Raw genomic sequence first — 12,954 nt, 5'->3', positions numbered from 1 at the left:
CTACCCAATACGTACTTGTCCAGCACGGTGCACTATGGGCTAATCCTTCTCATTCTGAGGGGACCCATGCCCAGCAGTGAGACAATAATGGGTTGATGATGAATCAGATAGTGTCTCTTATTAGGATATTGAGAATAGGACAGACATATTATGTAATCCTGTAATGGGCACACTAGAAAACATACCTCGCAAATTTGTTAAGTATACTTTTTACTTCTTACAAGAGTAGTAAACGAGGTGCAGACAAACTTTGGAGTAATTACTCTCTAGAAAAGATAAGCCATTCTCTGTTGATATATTTTTATTAGACTTACAACATTTTGAACCTCTTAGGCACATACTGACATGATGATATGAACCTTTACATTATTCTTACAAAGCTTATTGTATGATTATTAATATCGTATTACAAATACAATGAGACTTTGTCACAAATAATGCGCATTGACAAAATTTGTAGGTACCGTAAAATATTGCGTATAATTGTAATAGCGATGCATTCAAGATTAATTAGTATAATACTAAATAAATGATACGTAAAAGATGCTATGTCTCAAGTAACTTTTATTCTTGTTCGATTGTTAAGTCATAAAATAAAGTTTCTTGAATATTAAGAAAGAGTTTATTACGCCGCGTTCTTCACTTTCGTTGCCGAAATCCCTTGGAATATCGGTAGTGGAAAGTTACTGATGTTCAAAAATAATTGTTTTATTCATCTACTTTGACTAAATTATTTTGACTTTGGTTAAAAAACAAATTAACTTACGGATTTTCAATTTGCCGAACAGAAGAAAAATATTTACTCAGCATGGCGACCGCGCTGTTCTTATTTCAAATGAACCACACGATAATAACTAAAAATCAACTTGTAACTTAAGTTTTGTGTAACGAAATGAAAGATAAACACGAATTAAAGTCACTAAACTTCACTTTCTGCAAATCGTTTCGATAATTAGCACTTTACACACAAATGAAATGAAATAATAACTTCGTAAACTTCGTTTGAAAAAGTTTGAAATACCTACCTACCAAAAAGAATAGCAAAGTACGTTTTTAAATATAAACATTCAGTCAAAGGGTATAATAATCATACAGCCGAGTTTTACTGCCTTGCATTCTTTCGATTTGGCCATGTGAAATATAAGGGCATAAACACATCATCGAAATATATAAAAATAATGAGTTAAACGAAATTTTTCATTGATTCTATGAAATTTTATGTGTATTATTATATTTTAGTTAAAGAATAATTTGAACTCAATACGGCGGCACTGAAGTGGAAATCTATATTTTTGAAGTTATACTTCTTTAAGGATGTTCGAGAAAAATAATACGTGTAAAATTTTATTTTTAGGTATATGATTACGATTCGATAAGTTACTTGTCGTGTCGTATCTTTGTAATTTTCTTTATGTTGTAGTACATAATATTCATACTGATACGCATTTTTTTATTGTTTTATTCTATAAGCCAAACTGTAAATTGTTAAGTGCGTACATAATATACAGGGTGAATTTTTCAAACGGGCCTTCAGGGCCAAATCCGAAACTATAAGGATTAGAAAAAAATGCTGAAAGGAGTTACGAGGCCGATTTTGATAAAAACTAAAACTGCATCATTACTTTTTTAAAATATTTTTTTCCCTAGCCGGGAATCGAACGAGTTCATTTTGAAAAAAAATACACCCTCTATATTATTCCACTATCTGATAGTGTTGCTTATAAGGATCAAAATCTGGGAAGTAATGATAAATGACAAATTAAAGGAAAAGCCTCAATTTTAAGAAATTACATATTTTTTCATATTAATTTGGCAGTTAAGTTCCCGCCATTCATCAATTTACACATTTCGCGTATTAACAATTTTTTTGGCTCAATGTTTCAAATCATTCGAAACGGACGTTTTGTTCTCCAAGAATTTATATTTTTATGTCCGACTTAGTTAAGGTTATTTTTAGGACCATTATAATATATTTAACTTGCTATGGGCGGAGTTCGTTTAATACAGATGTAAAGTTGACAATTTGCGAGAATGACTTTTTCGGGTCAAATTCGAGTGCTTAGAGAGATAACAAAGAGTTATAGAAAATAATATTTAACGTTGAAACGAAGTTGTCAACAACAAACGATAAGAATTTACTATTCAATCAGTTATCTATTTTTATTAAAAAATAAATCCTAAAAACGGCGGTAACTTATTTGCCAAACTATTACTTTCTCATACTAAGCCGTATGTCATGGACATAACATCGAATAATTAGTTGATTAACCAACAAATTCTACAATGGTATGACTTATGTATGTTTCTAAAAAAATATACATAAATCATTTGTTATGTATAATCCTTAAGAATTAGTATGCCCAATGTATGGAAAAATATGTATTATCTTCAAAATTTTCCTTTTCCTTTAATTTGTCACATAACATTACTTCCCAGAATTTGATCCTTATAAGTCATACTATCAGAAAGTGGAATAATATAAAGGGTGTATTTTTTTTTTCAAAATGAACTCGTTCGATTCCCGGCTAAGGAAAAATATATTTTAAGAAACGAATGATGCAGTTTTGGTTTTTATCAAAATCGGCCTCGTAACTCCTTTCAGCATTTTTCGCTAATCCTTATAGTTTCGGATTTGGCCCTGAAGGCCCGTTTGAAAAATTCACCCTGTATATTCCGCTTAAAACTAGTAGTCCGCTCTGAATATAGAAATGAATCGCGTCGCCATAGCAGATTCTATGACTACACCTGCTCGCAACAACTTCGGAACGGACTAGTAGTTTGGAGCGGACTACACAGTTTATTCTTTTTATTTTGTAGTAGGACAATGTAAGGCTCAGTGATATAATATTTTATTTGACTCGCATGGCAGAGTGGCCAATATACCGGTCTGACGCGCACAAAGTTTCTGGTTCGATTCTCGGCCAGACAGATATTTGAATGACGAATTTAAATTCCTGTTCTGGGTCTGGTTGTTTATGTATTTTTCTTTGTGTGTCCATAGCAACCACGACACAGGGAATCCTAATATAGAGCTGTGAATGTAGAAAGTCATTTTTTTATTAATACATTTTCCAAGCTTACCCATAAGATCGGTTCTGCCTGCCGTAGCTGGCAACACTGCCGCTCTCGTCTCGGTGACTACCCCTGTCCCGTTGCGTGTTCTGCCGCCTTTCCCCGCTGTCATGAGATGTGTAGTTTTCTTTCTTCTTCTATAAATAAAAAATTTAAGCTAATTTAAGTCCGCGATTGAGTCTTTACTAACTAATTTTTAAATAATATGTCGATTGGCTTAAATACAGCATAGGTCTACAAACATTACAATCCTTAATGCTATTTCTATACTCTCAACACTTACCGCTAACTATGATGACATTTACGCTTGCATTTTTTTATTTATAATATTTACATTTATTATAGCGGTCCCTATTATACACACTGTAAAAACGAAGTGTTAAAAACTGTACCCTATTACGACTTCGCTGTCTGTCCGTCTGTCACAGGACTCTATCTCTGGAACCATAGTAGTAGCTAGACACTTGAAATTTTTACAGAGGATGCATAACGGCCGCTATAACAACAAATATGATGAAAATAAATGGTGGGTTGCCATACAAAAAACCCTCTACTTCTCGACGTTTTTCGCTTTATCTATTGAACCCTAATAATAATAATAATAACAATAATTGATTTCAGACAAAGTCCATTAAATGTTAGTAGATTCTTACGAACTATGTAATAGGTAGATAGTTCAAATTTTCTCAATGTACTTACTTCAGTGGCTGCTATAATAAAAATACAAAAAATAAGATAAAATTTGACTGGTGGTATGGAACCCTCAATGTGCGAGTTCGACTCGTACTTGGCGAATTATTACCCTATTGAGTACAGAACCCTACAGAAAGATTAAGAATAAATACACATAGCCATAAAGGAAACTGCTATTTTTCTGCTTTTTACACTTAATCTTTTGAATCATATTAGGTACACAGTTCTATGGCTGTTATTATAAAAAACGAGCTTTTGCCCGCGGCTTCGCTCGCGTTACGAAGTAATATTTTCATCCCCTTGGGTGTAGAATTGATCAAAAAGCATTCTTAGCGGATGCCTATGTCATAACATCTAACTGCATGCCAAATTTCAGCCCGATCCGTCCAGTGGTTTGGGCTGTACGTTGATAGATCACTATGTCAGGCAGTCACCTTTGAGTTATATATATGTATTTAGATACTAAAAATAAAGAAAAAAATAAAATTTCCTAGTATGAAAGCCTCTGTGTGCTGTCTACTTGGGCTTGAACAGTCTCTCCTTTCGACTCTCTTACAACAATGTCAAATATTCGCAGGGAAATACTACTGACAACTGTCGTGTTTTTTATTTCCCTTGTAAAATTATTATTTCCAAAGATAATGGAGTGTTTTAAAATTTAAAAAAGAATATCTTCTAGGCCCTAGACCCTTGCGTAGTCACGTCAAGTTACTTACGCTATGTGATATATTGATGTTCAATTTGAGGGGCTCTGTCTGGTTCATCTTCATCATTGCCAACTTGGCTTCGCTGTAACAAATGATAATAATATAGATACCTCAAGAGTGATTTTAACAATTATATTTACTACAATAATAATATTGGTGCATTTCCGAATTATGTATTTTAAAAGTAGTACTAATATCTCCTAGGGCTGTAAATCATGAAATACAGTGAAGCAACATTTAAAAGATATATTTTATATATACATTTATAGCTTAAATTTTATAAAATAGGAGTTGCAGACGAGCATGCAGTCCGCCTAATGGTAAGTGACTATTGCCGCCCATGGACGTCTGTAATCAACCCCAGATAAGATTAGATTCCTATCTGAGGTCTGCCACAGATGCACTGCTACCCATGAGGATTATAGAACAAAAAATATATCTCCCTTACCACATCCTTCAAACCAGAACACAGCAGCGCTTAACACTGCTGTTATAACAGAAATAGGTGTGGCGGTGGTGCCGTCGGGAGTCGAACCACATAGGCTACTATCACTTTTACCGCTTTAAGTGTAGTTATAATGTCTTTATATAAATAAGAACAATTTCCCAAACAAGCATTTTGCTGTGTAAGAGTCATATGAACGTATCTACATTTTGTCAATTTTACAGGAGAGCAAAAATGTGAAAATTCGCCACTTTAAACTTTAACAGATCATTAATAGTGATAATATACAGTAGTTGAAATAAAAATATATATTAATATATTGTTCTACAATATATATATATACTTTATTTTATTTATTAAATATTTAATATAGATCGTTATGTCGTTTTACCACATTGTGAACCGTTTTGTGAAAAAAAAAACGATTTTTGATTTTTTTTACATACGTTCATCTGACTCTTACACCGCGATTTGTATCCTTGCATAAATTCGTAATGTATAAACAGTCTTAGGGTCTTACCTAGCGGTCTCGAACGTAACCAACGCGTATCGCTTAAAAGGGTCAAGGCTAAGGTACACTCTGACTAGGGTGCCGAACCTAGCGAACGCCGCGCGGATTCCCTCCCGCGTCAGACCCTTGGGTATGTTCGTCACGTACAAACAATTGTGGTTGAGCTGGACACCGCCACTAGAAGAAATAAATCTCATTAATACCTACTTATCATTGTCAACCCATTACGTAGTACGGGTCTCCTCTCAGAATGAAGATTAGGCCTTAGTCCACCGCGCTGGTCAAGTGCGTATTGGCAGACTTCACAAACCCTTGAATTTTTTTTTACGGATTTCTCAGGTATGCAGGTTTCTTGCGATGTTTTCTTCACCATTAAAACAAGTGGACAATTAATTTGTAATACACACCTAATTTAGAAAGATCAGAGGTGTGTGCCTGGGTTTGAACCTCGAACCCCTCGATCGAGAGGATGAGTTTCGAGCACTAGGCTAACACTGCTATATGTTGGTTATAAGGATCTGATTCTGGGCAGTAATGAATATATGATACAGGGAAAATAAAATATTTATTTTTTCATTCACATGGAAATAAATATATCCTATTCCATCTTTACCCTTCGAGCCCAGGGGTTTGTGTCCAAGGCCCCCATAAGGAGAAGGAGTAACCTTTTTGAAGTATTACATTTCTAAATTAATGTGTAGAACATTCAACGAATTACATTTTTGTTGACTCTCTCTCTCTTTAGTCGGTCCTCAGTACTGTGGATCGTGACCTCTTTTTTTACTTTCTAGGTAGTCAGATTTTTTTCCTAACTGAAGAATGCTTCTAGCATTAAGTCCGCCTTTTATACCAGTGTTAGTTAAGGTATAAAAAGTTTATAAGCAAATAAATAAATAATATAAATACTTTACCTCGCACCATCGTCAGGGTACTGTGCATCATATGTTGAATTGTCAAACTCCTCCTGCATCGGATCCCAGTCCTGGTTGGCCCGAGACCTCGACATGGTCCTGAAGAATAAGTAGATATATGAACACATGTTATTGTGTGCAAGTTGTACCTTATCAGGTGTGGTAGACTTATAGAGATAAAAGGATTCAGGATGGTAGAGTCCAAGGACTTTCAAAAAGAACCCCAAGGGGTTTCTTTGAAGGCAACAGTCACACCATATCTAGTGTTAAACTGCTTCTTTGGTACTTCTGTATAAATAAAAGAAAGAGATGGATAACTCATAATAATTTTAAAACTCATACAATTTTTCAATTTATTGCATTAAAAATATGTCAAGTGAAAGTTCAGTATTATCTTATAATAGTAAAATAAATTATTTGATTTGTCTTCTTTCAATATGCTTTGATTCTCGCATAAAAATAAATAATCAGTGAGAAAATAAAATTGAAATAAGGACTACTTTTTACTGTTTTCTTTAAGTGGCACTACAATTCAAACCAGAACACAGCAGCGCTAAACTGCTGTTATAACAGAAATAGGTGTGGTGGTGCCGCCGGAGTCGAAACACGACAGGTTTTACCACTTTGCACCATTATGTGAAGATAAATTCATATATTTCTTTATTTTTTATGAACTTGCTTTCACTCGTAACCTATTATTAAAAGGCCGCGTAACTTACATTACCTAAAAAGGGTTGAACCCGATCGTGTTTTCAAAATAAATGTAATACGAACGACTCTATAGCAAAAGTAAAAGTAAAGACTAAAGAATTTTGAATTTTTTTTTAAGAAACGGTCTCTACATCGATATTTAACACGTGAAGCATAAACATCTTCATTTTCATATATGTGTTATAAAATATTTTATTTAATTGCCCCTTGTCAGGCACTTACCTAAATATTAAAATAAGCTTACGAAAGTAATAAAACGCCGGTTAAAATTAAAACAATAAATAGCTTTGTTTTATGCTGTTTGATCTTCTTCTGTCTGATTGGTCATAGACAATAATTACAGAATTGTCTATGGAGTATAGATAGAACGAGGGAGGACTTCAACTTACGGACTAATTCGATATGTTAACTTTCAAGTTTTACTAATCGATTTTTACTGTCATACTTTGTGTAGTCAGTAATTTTGTGTTTTATAAGTGGGTGTAAAGATGTTCACACGTCCGCATTTGAATTATAACGATAATGTCCCCCCGCTACCGCGGAGCAGTTAAGACGTGTACTCTGTACTTCTATAAATAATATTCTTTAATAGGCGTTTAAATCGTGACTTTAAACATAAAAAGTACATGTACACAAAGCTAAAGTCTGTATCTACAGGATAACGGCCAAAAAGTGACTAAAAGTGCAAAACTGTGTGTGTGTAATAATTTGCAAGTTGGAAAGAAATAAAAAGTGTCGGTTAGCTCTAGTGACCAGTGCAAGTGCAATAGCGTTAATGACTCACGCTACTGTTGCTAACCAATGTTAAATTGCGGAGCGCGAAACACAGGTTGATAATATTCATCGTGTCTCTACGAGCTTACGTAGCGTAGTACGCTCTCGTACGGAATCAATTTTCATAAAAGACGTACGAAGCGGGTTCAAACCCTACAATACTCTTTTTTTTTTTTTTTTTTTGTCGAATATTATCTACGTTGAAAAGTAATTTTTTTTCTGTCGTATGTTCAAAAAAAACAAAATGAAAATGAAATTATAATTTTTTTTCCTCAAAATTTGAGAAAAAATTTAAAAGAAGAAATTGTTTTTATTTTGGTGAGCAGAAAGATATAAGTATTAATAAAATATGAGTAACTCACAAAAATGCTCTGGCTGTCGAAATCTACTACCAAAAAAGGACTTCTTACAATGTTTCACATGCAAAGGCAGATACGACCTGGAATGTGCAAACATTACTTCTAAAATGTATAGTTTAATGGAAAGAAGAGATCATTGGAAGTGCCCAGAGTGCACGAGCAAGCGACCTAAAAAAGGTAACACCAATACTCCCGTACGTAATATAACACCAGCGGAAGATTCGTCTGAAATCGAAACCGATAGTCATGTACTGCTGCGGGAATTTAAGAATAGCGATCCCAACATCACTATTCGCTCCAAGATTGCACGGGCACCTACATCTAGCGAAAAAGGCAGCCCGGAGCGCGACGATATGGAGTTCATCACTCCCTCCCGCGCCGACATGCTGAATAACCTAAAACTATATCTGAAGAATCTGTTTCATACTGAGATTGAAGGAGTTAGAAAATCCATAGACAGTCTTACCAGTGCGATTAAGGAACAAAACAACAGAATTGACCAACTTGAAGCTAGAGTCTCAGTATTAGAGAGTAAGCCAGACGAGAAGCATGCAGGAACTTCCTCCATTGAGAGTATGGTAACACAGCTACAAGCAGACATAGAGGAACGAGATCAAGCTCTCCTTTTAAACGACCTTGAAATAGCTGGCTGTCCGGAAGTGCCGAATGAAAACTGTACGCACATCGTATTAACGACCGCAAAGAAAATAGGAGTTGAGATTGATGAAAAGGATGTAGTATTAGCAGAGCGAGTGGGACCAGTAAGGCCAGCGGTGCAGGGCAGCGCGACAACGCTCCCACGCCCCTTAGTCGTGCGGCTGGCGCGACGCGCCACACGAAATGCCCTACTACAAGCGGCACGAACGCGACGTGAGCTCAACAGCGACGGTCTTAAGCTTCCTGGGCCTGCTCGGCCGATGTACATCAATGAGCGTTTAACGAAGCACAATCGGCAACTTTTTCAGAAAGCACGCACGCTTGCTCGCGATTTACAGTATAAATATGTGTGGACTCGCGAAGGAAAGATTTTTGTACGAAAGGAGCATGGAAAACCACGATATCGACTACGTAATGAAATAGACTTGTCAAATCTCTTTGAAAAAAAGGATTGTTATTAGCTTTGCTATTGTTGGAGTGTTATGTTTATTGACATTCTAGTATATTTCTCACCAGATTTAATTAATTGTTTCTTTTAAATTTTTTTCTCTCGTGATGTAATATTAAACTTAATTCGTATTTTAAATTTGCAATTTTGACATTTAAATTTAATTGTGACTATTGACATTTGTATATATTGTATCCTTTATTGTTTTCTAATTTATTTATTAATTGATACCTATTAATTATTAATCTGTGTTTTGTATCTTTGACATTGTTAGTTAAAATTTGATTTATAATTCATCAAATCTAATATTATTGTTATATTTATTTGAATTAATCGCTTTTGTGTCTATATTCCACTGTTTGTTGTATTATTATTATTTGTATTTGGCCTTTTAAATTATCTGTAGATTTGTTTTTGTTTTCTGCATCTTTGACCCTAAAAACTCAACACAACACATTACACAAACACTAAACTACACTACACTACTGCACTAGTATTATTACAATTATTATTATTTGTACTATTCTTTCTTTAACATAATGAGTAGCTTAAGAAAGAAAGTTTTAAGACTAGGTCTACTAAACGCGAGGTCATTAAATACAGGTCAAGATGAGCTTCTTGTTACCGTCCTTAACCATGCACCCGACATCCTAGCGATCAATGAAACATGGCTAAAGCCTGGAGAAGAAACGCTCGCCCCATCTATACCTAACTATAAGTTTGTACATAGAGCCCGACAGAACAAAAAAGGGGGAGGTGTAGGTTTTTATTACAAGCGAGAATTAAAAGCAAAAATACGTTCACACCCAGCATCGGCACTGGAGCAGATGTGGTTAGAAATTCAACTTCCGGGAGCTATGATGGCTCTTGGTACAGCATATAGACCAGACAGTATTGGTGTTACAGAAACACTTGATGCCCTCAGTGAATCGTTAAACTCGATGGCGCGATGCGATTACACCTGTATTCTGGGTGACCTTAATATCGATATGAGTAGTGAAGGTTCACCTAAAGCGAAAGAAATTATGCAATTTTGCCATCAACACAACCTTAAACAGCTAATTCAAGAACCGACTAGAATCACTGACCACACAGAAACGATATTAGACCTTGTTTTAACAGACTCTGTGGATAAATGTAGTAAGGTTAAAATTATTCATAATCGCTCTCTCAGTGACCATGCATTAGTGCTTCTAGATTTTGACATAAAAATTCCTAAAATTCATAAACTGCGACAATTAATAAGACCATTACATAACATCAATATTGACAAATTCACGCAAGATTTAAATCTCATACCCTGGTACACTATTTATGATCTAACAAATGTTGATGACATGGTACAGTCGTTCAATGCATATATGACCAAATTATTTGACTTCCATGCACCTCTAATCCAAAAAATCCATAAAAATCAGCCGAAGCCATGGATTACTAATATGATCAAATTTATGATGAGGTTACGTGACGAAGCTCTAGAAAAGGCTCAGAAAGATAAAAAAGAAGGTTCTATAAAGTTTTATCGCAATCTCAAAAATTTGGTTACCTCAGCCATTGAGCGCGAACGAAAAGCCTTCTTCACTTCGTGCATCAACAATAATGTAAAAAGGCCTTCACTGCTTTGGCAGAATATAAAAAAAACTATCCAACTTAGAAACACTCACGCAAATTCAATTCCTGACCACTTTAATGATCCTAATGTAATCAACGAATATTTTTTGAATCTACCACCACATAATGATATTGACTCTGACCTTGTCATCAACATGATGAAAAAATATGAAAGTAGCAACAGTTTTAGTTTAAAACCGGCAACCGACATAGAAGTCAGTAAAATCATAAATAGCATAAAAACAAAAGCAGAGGGACATGACGGGCTTAATATTGAGATGATTAAATTGACGCTAGATGTAACTCTTCCTATAATAACATTGATTGTTAATAAGTCGATAGAAACAAATACATTCCCGAACGGTTGGAAAAGGGCTATAGTCAAACCTATTCCCAAGAAAAACTCCATAAAGGATATAAAAGACCTGCGACCTATATCCGTCCTTCCTGTGCTATCAAAAGTCTTAGAAAAGATAGTGCTAGACCAAACAATAATTTACTTAGAAAATAACAATATACTTCCTAAATTTCAATCAGGGTTTAGGCGTGGGCACAGTACAGAAACGGCTCTTCTCAATGTCACAGACGACATAACCGAGGCCTCAGATATGGGATTGAGCAGCATTCTTGTACTACTGGATTATACCAGGGCATTTGACTGTGTACACCCGGAATTACTTTTAGCCAAAATGAAACATTATGGATTCACAAAAAATACTTGTAGCTGGTTTGAATCGTTTCTTGTTAAGAGAGATCAAATGGTGATAATAAATGGTCGGGACGGTAAAAAGATGATATCCTCGCTTCGGTCGGTTGAGCGAGGTGTGCCCCAGGGATCTCTGCTCAGCCCAATCCTGTTCGCTATGTACACAGCAGACCTGCCTGCGCAAATCAAATCATGCAAGTACCACCTTTATGCTGATGACACACAATTGTATTATTCTTTTGACAGTAGAAACGCACCAGAAGCAATAAGAAAGATCAACGAAGATCTACATAATATTTACGCTTGGTCGCAGAATAATTGCTTGGCTCTTAACGCAGCAAAATCACAAGTACTAACCCTGGGAACAAAAGTACAAATGAGACATGCAATGGACAGCAGGAATGCAATTACCATTAATAATATACCTTTGGAACAGGTAAAGTCCGCTCGTAACCTAGGGCTAATGCTGGACGGAGAGCAAAAATTTATCGACCACATTAATAATAAAATACATATAGCCTTTTTTAAGCTAAAAACATTATATAAGATTAGACCCTATTTAAAAGAAGACCTCCGTATAACCTTGTGCGATTCTTTGGTGCTTTCCCAGCTAAACTACTGCAGCCCTGTTTTCGGTCCGAAGATAAATTCTAGCTCAGAACGAGCAATACAGCGGGTACAAAATGCATGCATCCGATTCTGCTTTAACGTACCTAGGAAAGAGTTTATAACGCCTTATCTGAATAAAAAGGGTATTCTCAATATGTGCGCCAGGAGAGAACTTTACTATGCCTCGATTGTTAAAAAAGTTATGTGGACCAAAAAGCCCGAGTATCTTTTTGAGAAACTCAACTGGACGAAGGACATTTCCCAACGAAGCATTCGGTCTAACGCACAAACCCTCTTGCAAATACCAGCACACAAAACCACGAGATATAGAGGATGTTTCAAGTTCGCTGCAGCGAGAATTTGGAACGACTTGCCACCCCCTATGAGACAACACATGTCTATTAAATGCTTCAAAGCAAAATATAAATTAGCTCTGCTAAAAAGGCAACTCGCTGCAGAAAACCTGAAACATTCCTACCACAAATCCCTGAGCCTAAAAAAGTTTTTCGAAACTAATTAGTAAGCCAATGCAACCAATTAGTAACAATACTTATATTTACACACACATACTTACACGCACACACACACACACATACACTAACACGATATTCTTAGTCCTTAAATTAATTGTTATTATTTTTATATCTTTCTGGCTGTTTTTTTTTTTGTGGATGGCTTTATGAAAATTTGTCTATCGGTAAATGGGGACCGCTTACTTTTAACTCCCTAATAATATCTTT

The 12,954-nt window shown here is 35.3% G+C and overlaps 1 protein-coding gene across 5 annotated transcripts in view; it reads right to left on the bottom strand.

Annotated features, from left to right (window-relative positions):
• Positions 1–7,385, bottom strand: part of LOC140755453 (uncharacterized) — a 34,637-nt gene extending 27,252 nt beyond the window's left edge. For 3 of the 5 annotated variants that reach the window (XM_073090716.1, XM_073090711.1, XM_073090713.1), the window contains exons 1-5: positions 7,273–7,385; positions 6,340–6,438; positions 5,438–5,605; positions 4,482–4,554; positions 3,082–3,209 (exon numbers count right to left, since the gene is read on the bottom strand). In XM_073090716.1, the coding sequence (XP_072946817.1) occupies positions 3,082–3,209; positions 4,482–4,554; positions 5,438–5,605; positions 6,340–6,434 (464 nt within the window). In that variant the 5' untranslated portion in view covers positions 6,435–6,438; positions 7,273–7,385. Of the gene's footprint in view, positions 1–766; positions 1,021–3,081; positions 3,210–4,481; positions 4,555–5,437; positions 5,606–6,339; positions 6,439–7,063; positions 7,112–7,272 lie in introns of those variants that run through there. The other 2 variants (XM_073090712.1, XM_073090715.1) reach the window with 2 other exon arrangements.
• Between the last annotated feature and the right edge of the window lie 5,569 nt (positions 7,386–12,954).

This window comes from Epargyreus clarus, unplaced genomic scaffold (assembly GCF_041222505.1).
Source record: "Epargyreus clarus isolate Ecla_fem2 unplaced genomic scaffold, WU_Ecla_fem_2.2 ptg000033l, whole genome shotgun sequence".
Lineage (NCBI taxonomy): Eukaryota > Metazoa > Arthropoda > Insecta > Lepidoptera > Hesperiidae > Epargyreus > Epargyreus clarus.
Note: the sequence above shows the minus strand (reverse complement) of the source record. Positions and strands in the feature narration are given on the sequence as shown.